The 20,916-nt window shown below is 39.8% G+C and overlaps 1 protein-coding gene across 1 annotated transcript; it reads right to left on the bottom strand.

Annotated features, from left to right (window-relative positions):
* Positions 1-10,754: 10,754 nt before the first annotated feature.
* Positions 10,755-16,535, bottom strand: LLPH (LLP homolog, long-term synaptic facilitation factor). Its single transcript, XM_019960871.2, has 3 exons — positions 16,392-16,535; positions 14,315-14,526; positions 10,755-11,116 (listed from the first exon to the last, which is right to left on the bottom strand). Exons 2-3 carry the CDS (start codon positions 14,517-14,519, stop codon positions 10,938-10,940), a joined length of 384 nt encoding a protein of 127 aa, XP_019816430.2. The 5' UTR covers positions 14,520-14,526; positions 16,392-16,535; the 3' UTR covers positions 10,755-10,937.
* Positions 16,536-20,916: the final 4,381 nt, after the last annotated feature.

The raw sequence follows: 20,916 nt of genomic DNA, 5'->3' as shown, positions 1-20,916 counted from the left end.
AAGATTTCACATATAAATGCACATGTTACTTCTGCTCATATCTCACTGCCGGAAGCCAGCCATGTGGCCAAATCCAAATGCAGGGGATGGGGAAGTGAAATTTTACCATGAGCCTAAAAGAGATCAGAAATATTTGGTGGACAGCTCTGCTAACTACCCATGAGGAGTCTCAATTACAATACACCCCCAAATGTTTACATTGCTCTCCAGATTAAAAACTTACCTCCATTATCTCACAGATCAGATCAGTCGCTCAGTTGTGTCCAACTCTTTGTGACCCCATGAATCGCAGCACGCCAGGCCTCCCTGTCCATCACCAACTCCCGGAGTTCACTCAGACTCACGTCCATCGAGTCAGTGATGCCATCCAGCCATCTCATCCTCTGTCGTCCCCTTCTCCTCTTGCCCCCAATCCCTCCCAGCATCAGAGTCTTTTCCAATGAGTCAACTCTTTGCATGAGGTGGCTTTGCATGAGGTGGCCAAAGTACTGGAGTTTCAGCTTTAGCATCATTCCTTCCAAAGAAATCCCAGGACTGATCCCCTTCAGAATGGACTGGTTGGATCTCCTTGCAGTCCAAGGGACTCTCAAGAGTCTTCTCCAACACCACAGTTCAAAAGCATCAATTCTTCGGCGCTCAGCCTTCTTCACAGTCCAACTCTCACATCCATACATGACCACAAGAAAAACCATAGCCTTGACTAGACGGACCTTTGTTGGCAAAGTAATGTCTCTGCTTTTGAACATGCTATCTAGGTTGGTCATAACTTTCCTTCCAAGGAGTAAGCGTCTTTTAATTTCATGGCTGCAGTCACCATCTCACAGGAGACCCACAAATCAAGGTATGTTTTATTATTTCCATTTTAAAGCCAAGGAAACAAGCTTAAAGAAATTAAGTTACTTAATTGCCAATGTCACATACTACTAAGTGGCTCCTCTGTCCTTGGGATTCTCCAGGCAAGCATACTGGAGTGGGTTGCCATTTCCTCCTCAGGGGATCTTCCTGACCCAGGGATCGAAACTGAGTCTTCTGCATCTCCTGCACTGGCAGGCAAATTCTTTATCACTGTGCCACCTGGAAAGCCCTTACGACCGAGTAGCAAGGCTTGGAATTGAACTCTAGTTTCCTGACACTTGGTCCAGTCTAGGGCTATTTCCTGGATGCCTCCAGGCACATGGATGAGGGCAGATGTCAGATTCTGGTGGTTGAGAAATTAGTTGGAAGTAAAGAAATGGAAGCATGTACACACTAAGATGCTTAGATTTGATTTTGCAGCCATGGGAAGTTTCCTAGCTGGAGAGTGACATATTGAAAGGAATGTTTTAAAAGCTTAATTTACAGCCCTTCCAGTATAACCCAGACAGGCAGTCACACGCTCCAGGAAGGATTATTAATTGTTTCAGACTTTCAGGAAAGTGAGTTGGCAATATAGATCAGGAATCTTTTTAAGAAAAGTTCATTCTCTTCTAAAACTCTTCTATAAGAATATATCAGATAAGGATTAGTAAGTCCATTATTATTACAGATAAGTATTTTAATCACACACACACAAAAATATTTCGGAAAAAATTTAAACACCCAAACATAGGCAAGTAAGAAAATGTAGTTAACCCACAAGATAGAATATGAGGCTACCTTTGAAAACATTGTTTGGTGTAGGGAAAATCCCCATGATGTAAAGTTAAAAAAACAGAATATAAAACTGTACAGTGTTGAGACAGTTATGAAGATATAGACACATATATTCTTTGGGTAGTTGGATTATGGATGACTATATTTCATGTAGACCTTACTGGGTTTTCTAATTTTCTACAATACTTGAGTTACTTTTATGAGAAAAAAATAAGAAATTGATAACTACACAGGGTGATTAGAAGAGAGTAGAAACAGCAAAAAATCTAGCCTTTTATGGGGGCACAGGGCAAGAGGAGAAGTTTGTTATTGTGCTGTTTTAACTGAAAGATGTAACACTGCCTATGAGGCCAAGAGGCACCACTGGAAAGCCTAGTTATTAACCACAGCAGGAACAGAGCTGCAGGAAAGACAACTTAATTACATACCATGGCTTCATCTAGCTGCCCCTCTTCTTTTAACTTTTTACTTTATGTTGGAGTATAACTAATTAACAATGTTGTGACAGTTTTGGGTGGACAGCAAAGGGACTCAGCCATACATATACATGGATCTGTTTTCCCCAAAACTTTCCTCCACCCATGCTTTAGCAGTCCCTCTTTTTATACAGAGGAAAAGAATATTATTAATCTTGACCTTAGTCAGAATGCTACATTTGTGTGGCCAGTTGTCACTCCCCTACAGTTTAGAAAAAGATTGTTTTGAGAAGAGACCTGGGCTCTGAACTGAGTCATGAACTCCTAATACCTAGGGATCTCAAAGGTTTCCTCATTTGTTAACAAGTGCAGGGTTAAAACAGACGATTTTTAAAACATTTTTCAGCTTTAAGTCTTAAGACTATTTTAGTCCATATTAATTCATGTTAGTGAAATCAACCTATAAGAATATTTGTGTGAAACATTTTCAGATAGACCATCCACCAAATAAAACTGAAATGCTTTTTTATATGTGCCAGTATTCTAGGTGCCATATTAAATTTAAGAGTAATTTCTCCATCATCTAACATTTCCAAAAATGGTTCATAAACTTAAAAGTTAGCTGTGAGACTTTTGAAAAGCTTTACAATGGAATTATCCTCTGTTTCCCTCCAAGATAAAGTGTGAAGTGAAAGTCATTCAGTCATGTCTGACTCTTTGAGTCCCCCTGGACTATACAGTCCATGGACTTCTCCAGACCAGAATACTGGAGTGGGTAGCATTTCCCTTCTCCAGTGTATCTTCCCAACCCAGGAATCGAATTGGGAAAAGAGCCCAACTAGAGGTGAAAGATGTGGAAGACTTCTTAACACACAGACAAGAACAGACCATAAAGGATATTTTTGGTATTACCTACTTTGCTTTGATAGACAGTTAGCTTGTATTTTTCTTTTAGACACCAATACCATTAACTGAGAAATTTGGGGGAAATTTGAAAACATAAAACACAACTCAATTTCACTAAGGAGGGAGACATAAGGGCTTCCCTGGTGGCTCAGATGGTAAAGAATCCACCTGCAATGCTGGAGACCTGGGTTCGATCCCTGGATTGGGAAGATCCCCTGGAGGGCATGGCAACCCACTCCAGTATTCTTGCCTGGAGAATCCCATGGACAGAGGAGAATGGTGGGCTACAGTTCATGGGGTAACAAAGAGTTGGACATGACTGAGTGATTAACACAGCATAGCACAGGGAGACACAAAATAGACCCAACTCATCTTAATTTCCAGAAAAAGACATAAGCCTTCATTTAGTAAGTACAGAAAATATTTTAAAGCAAGATTCAGCAAACTTTTTCTTAAAAGGCCAGATAGTAAATAATTTGGGATTTTCAGGTTAGAGACGGGTCTCATTCATAAATATTCAATTCTGCCTCTTACAAAAGCTTCCACAGAAAATAATGTACATGAATGAGTGGGTGTGGCTATGTTCCAGTAAAACTTAATTTGTAAAAACAGATGGCCAGCCAATTGGCTTGACCCTGCTGTAAAGCACATCTTCTCTTTATGCATCCAGTTAAGCTTAAAAGATGAGGGTAAAAAGGAAGAGGAAGAAAAATATAGTAAGCAGAAAAACTGAGATGAAAAGGGAAGAGCCAAGTGGAGAGGCAGAGAGAGAATGCAAGATGAGTAGTGATTTGAGCCTAAGGAGGAAATTAAAATAATATCCATACAGAAAAAGAGGTCAGTGTAGAAAACAACAACAACAACAAAACATTTTTAAGAGGAAAAAGGAAGAGAGAAAGACAAAGTGAAAAAGATAAGAAAAACAGCACAGAAGTAGGAAATCTATTTCAACTATTGTCAGTGGACAAATTTTCCACAAAGAAAAAATGCCAGGAGTCATTTATAAACAAAAACACAACTAAACTTGATGGGATTTTTTTCCCATAAGAAGTAAAGAATGTTTCACTCAGAGCTTTAAGTTTTTATTAATAAAAAAAATGTTTTTACATTATATGCAAGAAAACCAGACTGAAGGAATACAGAGAAAAGGGAGATGCAAAAGTGTATCAAATGAGGACAGGACAGGGTGGTGACAGTCAGGAAAAAAAAAAAGTGTAAACTTTCCCTGTCCTCTCAGTCTCTGCTCTCTGTAATTTAAAGTGCCAAATTTGATCTGCAACCCTCTGATCTTGCTGGAGATTTCCTGGAAAAAAAATCTTGCTGGCACATGCCCAGCACAGCCCCTTCACTCATCCTAAACCCAAGCGGTTCCAGCCTACCACCCACTTGCCTTTCCAGAAACAGCTCAATGTCAAATTCCTTCCTGGCACTATGAACTCAGAGTGTACACTGGTCTTTAATGACAAGGGTGGAAAATCAACCCTGGGTTAATTTCCTCATCCACTGGTCACACCTTAGCATTTCCTTTCAGTTAAGAATCACACCAAAATGACCTCCAGACCTAGGGGTCCTCTGGCTCTTTAGTTCTAATGACTAGAGTATACGCTTCAAGTCTGACCTTTCAAACTTCAAAACCTGAGAGGTATGTGTGAGAAAAGAGAATAAAGAACTCATAACCACTGGGCAGAATTACACTTAAACCATCTTGATTAAGTGAGGGGCCTCCCACTCTCATACTCCCACTCTTCGCCCCCTTCTATTCCTTTCTCTAGCCTGGTGGGCTGCAGTCCATGGGGTCGCTAAGAGTCGGACACGACCGAGCGACTTCACCTTCACTTTTCACTTTCATGCATTGGAGAAGGAAATGGCAACCCACTCCACTGTTCTTGCCTGGAGAATCCCAGGGACGGGGGAGCCTGGTGGGCTGCCGTCTATGGGGTCGCACAGAGTCAGACACGACTGGAGCGACCTAGCAGCAGCAGCAGCAGCAGCACTCTCTTTCTCTCTCCTCAAGAGAGACAATTCAACAGCCTCTTCTCAATCCAAACCTGGCTTTAAATAACACTCACATTCAGGAAGTTCTTCTTTACATTTAACCCAAATTCCTTCTGCTACAGTTAAAACCCATTTCGTCAGTGGAGATTCAGAACAGCTGGTTCCCATTCTCTTTACGGTGATTCTTCTTAAAGATTCATAGGCTTATAAAGGACGACCATACCAATTTCACCCAAGGCGTACAGCTTCCCTGAGTATTTTCCATGAATATTTCATTATATTTATCAATAACCAATTGCCCAGACGTGGAGAGGTTACTCACTGAGCAAATTTCTGCAGATGAATAAACACAACAGCCCCTATCCAATTACTCAAGGGACTCCTGCATTAGTAAGTATCTACGCTTTTGTGAAGACGATACTAGTTTGAAGACAGACGGAACAAAGAGTAAACCCAGAGTGAGTGCTTATGTCTGCACAGGGAAGCATATAGGAATGACCAATCTTTGGCCAATTGCCTACCGCTCTGCTCAAGAATATCACCTCTTTGTGTGAGCAAGATGAAGTATTTAAGAATTTTGAAAAATAGTACCCAATGTTGGTCTCCCACTGTAATTTTATCTCCCTGCCTCTCATCACATAGTATAGTTTCTTCTCTAAAGGATTAAAAAACAAAAAAATTAAAAAATAAAAACAAACATAAAAATAAAACCCTGGAGCAATACAAAAGATCTTCAGCTGACTTTTAGGAGCAAACGACATATGTTCTTGAACATCTGTGTTCTTCCTAAGCTATTTTTTTTCCCATTATTGTCAAGAGAAAAGAAGTTTAGTGGAATGTTTCTCCACAGAGGCACAAGTCTGTAATACTCCCTGTTGATTACATATAAAAGACACAAAATATTAGTTTATTAAAAGCAGCTTCAACCATTGCTGTACAAAGCAGTTCTCTGATGGAACAGATTTATGAAGTAACAGCTGAAAGGTATGCAGATCACAAGATACATGACAAATGTACTTTATTACACGGATCAGAAATACCATATGTACTAGCCGTTACTGTACAGTGATACACAACACCCAACTAAGACTATTTAAAGGTTTTGCTGATATTGAGAACTATAAAGACACAATGTGAGAGTGAGAAAGTGTTTCATAAGATAGCATAATGCCAAGACAAGTCATCGCTTTAGGAAATTAAATATATACTCTGCATATTATAAACTTAATGTATTATAAAACAAGGCCATTCTTTAAATTAAAATGCGAAGGACTTCACCCTATTCATTGTTTAAAGCAGATGTTTATAACGTTTTTCCATACTTTAAAGCGGAACTTGGAATGAATACCAGACTTAACGACATTAACAAATTTAAGATTTCAGATTTTGTTATTTCCGCCAAAAAGATACTTAAGTCTGCAATCATGGGGCGCCAAAAAACTAAAAAAAGGCTAAATAAGTACAGCACATTTCAAAGTGAACAACTTCCTGCAAGGCACTCCTTGGCTGGAAGACTTACCCAGCTTTCCACTGAAATTCCAAGTACAATATTTGGGTCCATTCTGCCACATTCCAACCACGTGGCTATCCAGCATTACCTCGATAGAACAGTCCTCCCAAGGCTACTTGTTTAATTTCCCAACAAACATCTTAGTTAGAAGGCTCTTCCTTAAGACTGAATAGAAACCAGTCTCTGAAGCATACCATCAGAGACATCCATTCTACACACCAGAGAGCCTTGACCACAGTTTAATAGTTGCATAGCTTTGGGCAAGTTTACTTACCTCTCCAAAGTTGGTTCCTGCTCTGCAAACAGGGATTATAAGAGCATTGATCTCACAGTATTGTCTTAGGGATTAAGTGAAATAGTATATATAGGTAAAGAATTTAACACATTAAGTGAAAGTGAAGTCACTCAGTCGTGTCTGACTCTTTGCGACCCCATGGACTGTAGCCTACCAGGCTCCTCTGTCCATGGGATTTTCCAGGCAATAGTACTGGAGGGGATTGCCATTTCCTTCTCCAGGGGATCTTCCCGACCCAGGGATCGAACCTGGGTCTCCTGCATTGTAGACAGACACGTTACTGTCTGAGCCACCAGGGAAGTCCATTAAGCAATCTCTAAATGTTGGCTGTTATTACTAATATCCTAGGAAATTAGGCTTCCCAGGTGGTTCATGGGTAAGAATCTTCCTGCCAATGTAGGAGATGCCCGTTTGATCCCTGGGTCAGGAAGATGCCTAGGAGGAGGCAATGGCAACCCACTCCAGTGGGAAATCCCATGGACAGAGGAGCCTGGTGGGCTACAGTCCATGGGGTTGCAGAGTCGGACACAACTAAGCACACACGCACCTTTTTTTCCTGCTCTAAAATGTGCAGGAGACTCCTGGCATTCAACTGTGTAAACTTTAGGGGGCTTTGTAAGCAGGCACAAAGCTGGCCTTGGCCTTCCTGCTACCTGATGGGACCCCACGAACAACAGAGTGGCCTTAAACTGGCACGAGGATTTAACAGTTCCCTAATACCCCTCATGGACAGAAGAGTTTGGCAGGTTCCAGTCCATGGGGTCTCAAAAGAATCAGACATAATTTAGTGACTAAACAACAATCCCCCTAAACATTTTCTTGTTAAACTGGTATGCACCTAACGCAATGGAGTTTTTATATTCTGGCAAATACAGAGGATACAAATACAAAGCATGATATTTTGTGTCTGGCATGAATGTGAATGTGAATTACTCTGCCAAGTGGCATCAGAAGTCAGTCTCTCAGCTCGTAAGCTTAGTCAACAACCCACCATCTGCATCCCAGTTTAGTATTTAAATATGTGGGAATTCCCTAAAGTCTCTTTAGATTCCTCCTATTTGTTCTATTTGTGGCTACCACTTCACTTCACTACTCCTACACACTACCCTTCACCATCAACACACTCCAGATATTTAACACACATTTCAGATATTTAAAACAAGTCATTTATAGCCCATTACTGCTTTCTCTAACTCCTAAAAATCATATCCCAGATATATTGAGCCAAATTTTGAAAATATCCAATCTCCTCATAAGCAAATATATTCTGCTACCTATTTATTCTAGGCAGCATGTGAACTATTAACAGGAAATTTATATAAAATGACACTAGAGGAAGAGATGTAGTCAAAACCACTTGATTCTTAGAGCTTCAACTGCAGTTTACATTTCTTCTCTGATTAGCAGCTTGAGTACCAATGAATGTGTGCTATACCATTAGGATGGGGTCAACCCATTCTAAGGGTGTGCTACTAAAGGAATGCCAGTCTGGTTTAGGCCTGGAGATTTGAGATTTGAGAAGAGGTCTATACATCATTTCTCTATTGAAATCTGCTCTTTATCTGATCTTGAGTATCCCAAATGGACTGAACCAAAAGTATTCTATCCTAAAACTACTTTTTTTCTTAGCAAGTTTGCACACCCTTAACAGGCAGAATGGCATTATAAGAGGATAGGCTCTGGTGCTTAACTGTCTGAATTTGAGTCCCAGCTATATGGCCTGTCTGCTTCAGTTTCCACTGGTGTATATAGAGATAATAGGATTGCTCTTATCATTGTTACTATTATTGCTCATAGGATTGCTGAGAAGATTAAATGAGTTAATACTTGAAAGATTTTTAGGACTAAATGACTAAGGCCTGATATGCAATCGATAAATGAAAGCAATTTTTATTGTCCTTAGATAATATTTTAATTTTAAACTTCATTTTTTAAAAAACAAAAATAAAATGTCACATTAAATCCCTAATGTGATTTAGCCCACTCAATCTCATTCCAAAAAAAGGTTTGGTGCTTAGCTTGAGCTCCATCTGGTGGTTTTACAGAATTCTCTAAAGACATCAGTCAGAGATGACAAAAAGCTAGGCTAAATCATTTAAGGGATTAGAGGACTTTGCTATACTTCCTAATTTACAACCGTCAGGAAAAAGGCAATAAAGAAGTGATCATACGCTGTACTTATTTCTGAATGCTACAGTTCCCACCAAAATTAGGTAGCAAAAATCCTGCAGACCACACAGTTCAGGAACTCAGTGACCTTAGAGGCACCCATCACAAACTCTGCCAGTTTTTGATAGCCAACTTGTCAGAGGACATAGGACTCTTGAAAACATATTTCTCAAATACATCTTTATACTATTTTGATTCTGTTAACCTTTATGTTAAATCCTGACTGTATAAACTTCATGAGTAGACAAACGTTAAGTGAATAGCCTAACATCACTCAAAGGCCCTGGATGGAAAAAAAGCTACTCCTTTGGGAGTCAAACTGGAGATTATCAGTCTCAAAATACATTAACAAATACTTAGCACTGGCCTCTAACCTCCAACTTAAAGAAAATCTGGCAGTAACACCTGACAATGCTGCTGAATTTTAAATAAACACCAAGTGTGTAACATCCCTGACGTAGACAATTCCTATGATGGTGAAGAGTAAACAACTTAGCTGGTATATTTATGCTGGTATTGTCATGGCTTAAATAGACAATATTAGCGACTTTTTATTTCATGAATTAACATTTATGTATTTCCTGTTACTCACAAACTCTATTGTTCAAAATTACACCAAAAGGCAAAAAAAGGCCATGAACTTTTTTGAACTTTTCAACTCACATCTTCTATTAGCTTAAGTATTTAAAAATAATCCACTTTTTGGTGAACTAACCACTAAGTAGATTGAGAAGTTTATTATATAAAATAATTCTAAGACTTTACTAGCATTAAATTTCAGCTTCACATCTCCTGAAAGATTTGGGTTGTCCTTTTTATTTCTATATTGTGTCCCAGCCTAGCAACATGCCCAGTACCACATTTGTGTCCTTATGATTAAGTGACTATTCTAATAGGTCTCACTTTTAACTTGGTTTTCCTGAGAAGCTAACAGCCTCTTCTGAGTTCACCCATGAGGGTGAACACCTTGCCTTGTTCCCTGGGTCCCTAACACCTGGAAGTCTGCTAGATTTCTACACTACCACATAGGCAGACCTCATTTTATTGTGCTCTGCATAGAACTTTTTTTTTTTTTTAACAAACTGAAGGTTTGTGGCAACCCTCTGTCAAATAAGCCTATCAGTGCCATTTTCCCAACAGCATTATTTTTTTAAGTTATAGACATATATTTTAACATAAAAGGCTGCTGCAAAATAGTATAAACATAATTTTTATATGCACTAGCAAACCGAACAACTCCTGTGGTTCCCTTTATTGTGGTGGTTTGGAACACTGTGCAGCATCTCCAAGATATGCTGTCCTAAGCTAATATTTTCTTTGAATCTTCAAGAATGTAGCACTTCCGAAACTGATGTGACCATGTAATGTATTTTTTTCACAACACATCCAGAAAATCTGAGAACTATACTCTGAGAATAATATAAAAACTGAAGAACATTAACCTAGTTCCCAGGATTTTAAATCTTCTGAAAAGATAGAACACATTAACTTGTACATGTTAATATTCTACCTAAAAGTTTAAGATTTTTTAAAAATTGAAGAATCTGGTCTTCTCTACTACTAGGAAACCTTAAGGATATATGAAAGAACAGTTCTTTAGGATCTAGATGTATCTTTTATTCTGAATTATACAAAATCAAAACTCCAAATAAGTATATTTTTCAAGTGAGACAACAATTTACTTTAAATCTGAGTTATCTCAAATTTGTCAGTATGATGTCATATTTTACTTTTTCTAAAACTGAACGATTACAACTGCATTAACACTTGAGAGAATTCTGATGTCTGATAATCCCCACATACAGGACAACATTCAGTGGAAATATCAGTGTACTTTCACTCATCAAATAAAATATTTTATTCAAGTTACCAAGTTTGAGGAGTTATATTGGGCTTGAAGAAAAAGGCCAAGTTAAAAAATGGAAATAAACTTTTCATTTGGTGGAAGCTGAAATCCATGTATACATTCTAATCAAAGATTTGTCTCATGTTGCATTTTTCAAGTTTTTAGAGTCTACCAGGTCAAACCCTTTGCTGCCTTCATGGCTTTTACTTTGCTTTTTCCCTTCTTTCTCTCTCGCTTTGCTTTCAGCCTTTTCCTTTGCCTCTGGTTCATCCATATGGGGTACTGCCCATGCTGGTCTAGAAGAGTCTTTTTGTTTCTCTTAATATCAGTCTCCATTTTCATGTCATCTGAATAAAAAATGGAAAAACTATTAATACTCACAAAGGAAGAAACAGCCCCATGATAAAGCACATTAATGTAATGAGGACGGTAAATTTAAAAGTGGCATGCAACTACAAAAGCAAAAAAAAATACACATCCTTTATTTGTGCGATGCTCTTTGACTAATAATCAAAACACTCCTTATAGCACATTCAGGAGAATCACACACATGCCATGTGTTCCTACAACCATGAAAGATATAGAAACTATCTCTGAGAAACTAGAAACATCATCTATTTAATCACTAAGAAACTTTCTAAAGAAGGTTGGTATGCAATCCAATCAAAAAAAAGGCAAAGTCTGAAAGGGACATTTTTCCAAAGAAATACACATGGCCAATAAGCACATGAAAAGGTGTTCACATCGCTAATTATTAGAGAAATGCAGATCAAAACTACAGTGAGGTACCACCTCACAGTGGTCAGAATGGTCATCATTAAAAAGTCTACAAATAACAATGCTGGAGGGAGTGTGGAGAAAAGGGAGCCCTCCTACACTGGTGGTAGGAATTGGAGCAGCCACTGTGGAAAACAGTATGGAGGTTCCTCAGAAAACTAAAAATAGAATTACCATATAATCCAGCAATCCACTCCTGGGCATGTGTCCAGACAAAACTATTAATTGAAAAAGATACAAGCACCTCTATGTTTGCAGCAGCACTATTTACAATAGCAAAGACATGGAAAGAACCTAAATGTCCATCAACAGATGAATGGATAAAGAAGATGTGGTACATATATACAATTGAAAACTATTCAGCCATAAAAAAAGAATGAAATAATGCCATTTGCAGCAATATGGATAAAACCAGAGATTATCATACTAAGTGAAGTAAGTCAGATGGAGAAAGACATATAACATGATATCACTCAGGAGTGAACTCTAAAATAAGACAAAAATGAATCTATCTATAAAACTGAAACAGAATCAGGGCTATTGAGAAGAAACTGGTGGTTGCCAAGGGGGAAGGCAATGGGAGAGGGCTAGATTGGGAGTTTGGGATTAGCAGATACAAACACATATATATATAGAATGGATAACCAACAAGGTCCTACTGTATAGCATAGGGAATTATAGTCAACATCCTGTGATAAACCACAAAAGAAAAGAATATGAATAAGAATGTGTGTGTATATATATATATATATATATATATAAAACACTTTTGCTATATAGCAGTAATTAACATAACATTGTAATTAAACTATACTTCAACTATACTTCAATAAAATATAAATTAAAAAAAGAGAACACTTACGATTGTCCTTACGATAGTAACAGTTAAATAGGAAACATTTAGGAAATACGGATTTGAATTACTGCATTAGGGGTTACGTATATGGTTCTGAAAATGTGAGTTAAAAGAACACTTCTCAGATTAGTTGCTTTCTTGAGCTAACTAAAATAGTTGCATCAGTAAGAAGTACACTCACCCTTCTAACAGACAGGCCTTAAGAAGAAAATAAACTATTAGGAATGACTGGTCACTTTCAATGAGGCGTACCTGGAAGAGGTACAGCAGCAAGCAGCAAGCTTTTGATGACAGAGCAGACCTGATACCCTGGGGCTGCCACACTTCTTTATCCAGGTCACACTCAAGGTATCCAGCTCTTCTAACAGGAAGATCAGCACAGCAATGCTGTGGTCCATCTATCACCAACCTTATCTATTGTGGAGGACATGTCCAGAATGTCCTCCTCTGGGAACTCACCAGAGTTCTGTGAACTCTGCTACCTGACATTACATTAGTTCATTTGTCTGGTTTACTGTCTGTCTCCTCCAATGTGATGTGAATCCCATTAGGATGGAGACCATTTCTGTTATTCATCATTGTTGCCTCAGGACCTAGAACAGTGCCTGATATACATAAGCCATTCAATAACTGGTCAGTGAATGTTTATTCTGGGTGCTGTTCTAGGTTCTAGGGATACAATGGTCCAAATAAGCTTTGCCCTCATGGACTTCTCAATGGTCTGTTGAGGGGAGAATAACAAAGCCTGTGGTTAGAGCCTTTTCAAAGAGAAGTATTGAAATGAGATTAACTAGGACCAGGCAGGCTGTGGTAAACACATGGAAAGATAATGAGGTGATTTAAGCATGGGAGTGACATAATTGATTTATATCCTGAAAAGATCATACTGGGTGATGTGACAAAAATGAATCAGAAATGAGAAAAAGCTGAGACAGAAGTAAAATGGCTACTACTGTGGTTCAGGCAAGAGATAACTGTCATTAAAGTAAAAGCGTGAAAGCAGAAGAAAAATGGATAGATTCCTAATGTATTTTGGAGATAGTCAAGATGTGCTGATGGCTTACAGGTGGGTGATAAAGGAAAGAGAGACCAGGGATAATGACTACTATATAGAGACATTATATACACATATCATACATAATATACATATAATACATATATAATATATATATTACGTATAAGACATATACATATTATATAATGACACATATACAGCCTCCAACTTCAGACTATATTAAAACACAGAGCACCCAGAATCTGTCAAAATCTAATACAGGGCAACAGATCCTTAAGGTAGTAAGGACAGAGGACTCTCAGAATGGAAGCTAGATCATGCAAAGGGTAAAATGAGGAGACCTCCTTCTATCCTGCCTAGTTCTTGATGCCTGTGTACCCTTCCAACAAGCGTGTGTCTAGGTTTGTCTATTCCCATAGTACTGTCTATTTCTGAGACGCTCAGGCTATTGTAATGGCTTCCCTAGTGGCTCAGACAGTAAAGCGTCTGCCCACAATGCGGGTAGACCTGGGTTCGATACCTGGGTTAGATTCCTGGGTTGGGAAGATCCCCTGAAGAAGGAAATGGCAACCCATTCCAGTACCTTGGCCTGGAAAATCCCATGGACGGGAGAGCCATGGGGTCACAAAGAGTCGGACCTGACTAAGCGACTTCACTTCACCTAGGCTGTTGTATAAGCACCAAAGGCTCTGAATAATCCAAAACATGCTTATTCACATGAACTGGCTTTAAAATAGCTTAGCATAGAATCTCCAGTAGCACCTACAAAGAATTATGTGGTATGGCAGGTTTGTAGAGAAGCAAGTGTGAGAAAGAATGGAAGATAGTTGAAAAGGAAAAAGTCACAAAGGGAAGTTTGATATAATTAAAAAAAATTTTTTTTAAACATAATCTCACCTGTTTCATCCTTCACCACACACTGCGTTTTCTCTTGACAATGTTTGGGTTCCACCACAGTTGCTATCTCTTGAACGTCTTTCATTAAAACATCACCATCTATTTTAAGAATACTTTTAAGTCTGCTGAGCTCCTTTGGGGCATTCTTTTTTCTCTTTTCAGCACGCATCTTCCTTTTCCACTTACTCCGTAAACTTTTAGCCATATTTTACCTGGAAAGTTCACAAAACAACATTTTCAAAAGCAACTATTTACTAAAAAAAAAGGCAAATCTTTGGAAAACCAAGTCAAAAGGTATCTCTGCAACACATGAACAATTGGAAAGTAAACTCTTCACTTTGTTCATGGATTATGATGGCATAATGTGCAAATTACGTGAGGATCAATTAGGCATATACAGCCACTAAATAACAATTAAAAACACCAAATCTGACAGCCACTAAATAACACAAATACCAAACCAAACTCCCTGTGGCCACTGGCACACTGTACTGTATGTCAGCCAATTCTGAAAGCTCCTATAGCTTCCATACGAGATGCAGAAATATAACCATATATGATGTAGAAATTTAATTTCCTCCAAAACACGAAGAGCACTGTCTCCTTACATTCATGTAACAACTTATATTTTATAAATCTTTTAACTGCATCTTGATTTCTCCCAAACCTACAAGTGATCTTACCCACCCCAATTTTCCTCATTATCCACCCTTTTAAGTCAATCTAGGTATTTCAAGGGCTTCCCTTGTATCTCAGCTGATAAAGAGTCTGCCTGCAATGCAGGAGACACGGGTTTGATCCCTGGGTCAGGAAGATCCCCTGAGAAGGAAATGGCAACCCATAATATTCTTGCCTGGAGAATCCCAAGGACAGAGGAGCCTGGCAGTCTACAGTCCATGGGGTCGCAAGAGTAGGACATGACTTAGTGACTAAACCAGCAGGTATTTCAAACTTGTATGTTTCTATTCTTGATTTCTCTCCACCCTTTAGTCCCAGCCTGTCCCCCACAGAGTAGTCAATGTGAGTTTTTAAAAACTTGAAGGGTATATACAGTCTTTCTTGAAATTAACAATTTTCCACCTCACATATTCAAGATCTACAAGGTTACTTATGATCTGGCTCCTGCCTCCTTCAACTCCTATCTTCTATGCTCCACCCCTCCACAATTTCATCTGAGAATAGCCCAATCAAAGACAACCAAGGGACAGTGTGGGAATGTGATGAGGGCTGGGAAGAGATTGCAGGGATTATTGAGTTTAGAGGGAAACTTGTAGGTATGACTTATAACCTCATCTTAATTGTGCCTTGTGTGTATATATATTTCAAAATATTCTATACACTTTAAATATGTGCAGTTTGTTGTGCTAATTACACATCAATAAAGCAGTTAAATAAATGACATTTTGGGGGGAAAAAAAAGAGAAATGTCCAAATGACGTTGAGTTCAGTATCTTTACATTTGCCCTTCTTTTGCCTAGGAACTAATCCTTCAGTACCTCGGAAAGGGTTTTTCTGACCTCTGTAAGCTCGCCTCCTTTTATTCTCTGTATCATTCTTTTCTTTCCTTCTTAACACGTTTTACAATCTAAAATTAAGTTTATTTTCTGTCATTCCCGGTGGTCTGTGGGCTCCACGAAGGCAGTGGATAAATAGATCTTGTTCACTGCTGGATCCCCCAGTGCCTAGCGCTGTGCACACAGTATAGCTTAAGTAAACACTCGTTGAACGGATGACTGGCGGAGTTATCATTTCTGGACGCCAGCAATCACAAACTAACTCTGTCTTCTTATGTACAACTCAAGCCCTGCGAGGGGTAGGAAGAAAAAGGTTACGGAACACAACTCTGAGGGCCGCGGTTAACCCGAGCTGGGCTGAAGAAGGAATCCACTTCCCACAGAGCACTGGGAAGCCCGACCAGAGCCGCCAAGACGACGCGAGACCCTAGGAGAGGCCTGCTTTTCTGGACAGGGCTCAAGCTTGCCCAGAGAGGGACAAGGTTTGAGAGGAACGCTCCATTAGCGGCGGAATCAAGTACCACGGCACACCCGTCACTGAAGCCATGCGATAAAGAACCCACCTGCGAAAACCCAGGAATTCAAATAACGCACGATGCTCAAGCCGCGTGAATTCTCTGCACTTCCGCCTTCCGGCCAACCCGCTCCTCTGGCCCGCCCCTCCCGGGTGGCGCGCTGCTTGCCGGAAGCCAAAATGTCCCGGATGTCGTAGAGAGGTGGGGTCCTCTGGAGTCCCAAGCTGACGCACTTCCTGATTTTTGGATAAGTTGCGTACCTGGAGCTGGGCTCCTCCCAGATAGATTCTGAAGTTGGTTGTGGAGAGTGCAACGGAGTGCCCGAGTCAAGGGTTCTTGACACGAGCTAGGCCTGCGTCCTGAGCATGAGCGGGATAGCCCTGACACTAACCCACGGAGGGATAACCGCCAGACGACTTTGCCCGTCAGTTAGAGAGCTCAGAGCTGACCTTTAGGTTTCCTGTCACGCCTCCCCGTTCGCAGGACCTTCACCACTGTCACCTGTTCTTCTAGATGCCAAATTAAGATCATCTTTATTTGCAGCCTTAAACTTCCCCATCCCAGCTGATGGCTTCATCGTTGTACACATGTCAAAACTTGTCAAACTATATCTTTAAATACGAGCAATTCATTGTATGTCAGTTATACTTCAAAGCTGTTACCAAAAACCCCCTTTTCATCCCAAATAAAAGTTCAAAGGGTAAAATGATCAAACTAATTCAGTTCAACTCACTTTTACCTGACTCATCACTTACCGTATACCAGACACAGTGCTTAGCCTAGGACACTTGGCATAGGTGGTGGTCACATTGATCACAACCACTTTTTTATGATTGCTTTACATGTGTTTCTGATAGTATTGGCTTTGGAACCGTACAGGTTTGTGGTATTTATGGTTCTAACACTTTTTGTGAATGACATGAGTATCTCAGAGCCTGGACTTCCTTATCTATAGAATGAAGCTAATACAACCTAATAATCCAAGGTAGGGGATATAAGAGTTCAGCAAATGGCCACTCTTATCATTTTTACATAATAAATTCAAACATGCACAGGACTATTTGCAAACAGTATTTTCTAGAGATTTACAACATATACCTAAAACTAGGAAATAAATTCTATAATCATAGCCTAGTAAACTCCTGTCAGGTTACTTGTAAGAGTTCTAAGAATTTATGGGTACCTTTTTTCTTTAAATTTGCACCCTTGAAGAAACTGTGCATCATATGGAAGTTACTAAACTCCATATGAATACAGCAAGCTTTTTTTTTTTTTTTTAATGGAACAGAAGCTGGAAAAAGCTCATGACATGGTATTAAAAAAAAAAAAAAAACCTTGAAAAACTTGATTTCTTTAGAGATTAAATTCCTTTACAGCAACTGAATTTCTATTATAAAGTTAACTATATATTAGATCTTAGCCACCTCTCCCAAAAATAATGTTCACATTGCATTTTAAATTAGAGCTCACTTTCAGACAGTCCAAATTGACACCACCTTGCTTAACATACCTGGCCAAGACTTTTGAATAGATACTTGGCACAAAAAAGATTTTTTAAAAACCCTATCTTATGAAAATGTCATGGTGTTAAATATATGCCATAATTCTGCACAATTGGTTCTTTAAAAGGTTGAATCCTAGATTGCATTGGGCTTCCCTGGTGGCTCAGCTGGTAAAGAATCCGCCTGCAATGTGAGAGACCTGGGTTTAATCCCTGGGTTGGGAAGATTCACTGGAAAAGGGAATGGCTACCGGCTTCAGTATTCTGGTCTTGAAAATTCCATGGATTATCCACGGGGTCACAGAGTCCGACACGACTGAACGACTTTCACTTTCACTTGACTGCATTATTGAGGGCAAAAAAATTTTTTAACATGTTCCTCATCAGTTCATATAAAAGCAGTTCCAACAGAAGAGTTAAATGGCCTTGGTATACTTAAAAATCCTTAATTCATTCCCTCATTCAGACATTTGAGTATGCATTCTGTGACAGGCACTGTGCTGGCTATATGAAGATGCTGCTGCTGCTGCTAAGTCTCTTCAGTTGTGTCCGACTCTGTGCGACCCCATAGATGGCAGCCCACTAGGCTCCTCTGTCCCTGGGATTCTCCAGGCAAGAACACTGGAGTGGGTTGCCATTTCCTTCTCCAATGCATGAAAGTGAAAAGTGAAAGTGAAGTCGCTCTAGCAACCCCATGGACTGCAGCCCACCAGGCTCCTCTATGGAATTTTCCAGACAAGAGTACTGGAGTGGGTTGCCATTGCCTTCTCTGATACAATGACGGGAACCAAACTACTGTCTTTAGGAAACTTTAACCTCTGATGTGATAATGCTTAAGGATCAAACTGGACATTGCTTCAGCTCCATTACAGAGCCAGAAGGAGCCTATGGGATGGATGGGAGGCACTTGAATACCTGGCAAGCAAAATGGTTTCCCATCTTAAAGCCATGCTACACCACCAGCTAATGGTGCCTCTACAGTCAGACATTACCCACGGAACTCCTGCTCTGGCTGTCATACCTGGATAAAAGCCAGGTGTGAGATCTGCAGAAATGAAATGAACGTGGGCAAAAGGGCCTATTGCACTTTTTCCCCCCAAATTATACGCAATAAAAAGTTCTCAGATACTGCTCTTTCCTATTTTCCTCCTACTTCCCCGCTGTACTTTGTACATTCAGGTACTTGTCACTTGGTCAAAGTCCTGCTAATTCGATTTTCTTATTCTTTGTGCAGTCTGCATATTTTCACCTTTATTACACTAATAAACTGAGGTTGCATATGCCCTTTTATCCAACAATTCTACTGCTAGGTATATTCCCTACCTAGGCAAACTCTCATATCTATGTACATTGGGGGAAATACAGGGATGTACATGGCAATACTGATTGTGATAGTAAAAACGGAGGAGCCATATAAAGTTCATTGATGCAATAAATGATAGAGTGCCTGATGAACTATGAATGGAGGTATGTGACACTGTACAGGAGACAGGAATCAAGACCATCCTCAAGAAAAAGAAATGGAAAAAAGCAAACTGGCTGGCTGAGGAGGCCTTACAAGTAGCTGTGAAAAGAAGGGAAGCGAAAAGCAAAGGAGAAAAGGAAAGATATACCCATTTGAATGCAGAGTTCCAAAGAATAGCAAGGAGAGATAATAAAGCCTTCCTCAGCGATCAATGCACAGAAATAGAGGAAAACAATAGAATGGGAAAGACTAGAGATCACATCAAGAAAACTAGAGACACCAAGGGAACATTTCATGCAAAGATGAGCTCGATAAAGGACAGAAAGGGTATGGACCTAACAGAAGCAGAAGATATTAAGAAGAGGTGGCAAAAATACACAGAACTGTACAAAAAAGATCTTCACGACCCAGATAATCACGATGGTGTGATCACTAACCTAGAGCCAGACATCCTGGAATGTGAAGTCAAGTGGGCCTTAGAAAGCATCACTACGAACAAAGCTAGTGGAGATGATGGAATTCCAGATGAGCTATTTCAAATCCTGAAAGATGACCCTGTGAAAGTGCTGCAATATGCCAGCAAATTTGTAAAACTCAGCAGTGGCCACAGGACTGGAAAAGGTCAGTTTTTATTCCAATCCCAAAGAATGCTCAAACTACCACACAGTTGCACTCATCTCACACGCTAGAAGGCGATGGCACCCCACTCCAGGACTCTTACCTGAAAAATCCCATGGACAGAGGAGCCTGCTAGGCTACAGTGCATGGGGCTGCTAAGAGTCGGACACAACTGAGTGACTTCACTTTCACTTTCATGCATTGGAGAAGGAAATGGCAACCCACTCCAGTGTTCTTGCCTGGAGAATCCCAGGGACAGAGTAGCCTGGTTGGCTTCCGTCTATGGGGTCACATAGAGTCGGACACGACTGACACGACTTAGCAGCAGCAGCACACGCTAATAAAGTAATGCTTAAAATTCTCCAAGCCAAGCTTCAGCAATACGTGAACCGTGAAATTCCAAACGTTCAAGCTGGTTTTAGAAAAGGCAGAGGAACCAGAGATCAAATTGCCAACATCCACTGGATCATGGAAAAAGTGAAGAGTTCCAGAAACTCTATTTCTGCTTTATTGACTATGCCAAAGTCTTTTGACTGTGTGGATCACAATAAACTGTGGAAAATTCTGAAAGAGATGGGCATACCAGACCACCTGACCTGCCTCTTGAGAAACCTGTATGCAGGTCAGGAAGCAACAGTTAGAACTGGACATGGAACAGACTGGTTCCAAATAGGAAAAGGAGTACGTCAGGGCTGTATATTGTCACCCTGCTTATTTAACTTCTATGCAGAGTACATCATGAGAAACGCTGGACTGGAAGAAGCACAAGCTGGAATCAAGAATGCCGGGAGTAATATCAGTAACCTCAGATATGCAGATGACACCACCCTTAATGCAGAAAGTGAAGAACTAAAGAGCCTCTTGCTGAAAGTGAAAGAGGAGAGTGAAAAACTTGGCTTAAAACTCATCATTCAGAAAACTAAGATCATGGCATCTGGTCCCATCACTTCATGGCATATAGATGGGGAAACAGTGGAAACAGTGGCTGA

This window comes from Bos indicus, chromosome 5 (genome assembly GCF_029378745.1).
Source record: "Bos indicus isolate NIAB-ARS_2022 breed Sahiwal x Tharparkar chromosome 5, NIAB-ARS_B.indTharparkar_mat_pri_1.0, whole genome shotgun sequence".
Taxonomy (NCBI): Eukaryota; Metazoa; Chordata; class Mammalia; order Artiodactyla; family Bovidae; genus Bos; species Bos indicus.
Note: the sequence above shows the minus strand (reverse complement) of the source record. Positions and strands in the feature narration are given on the sequence as shown.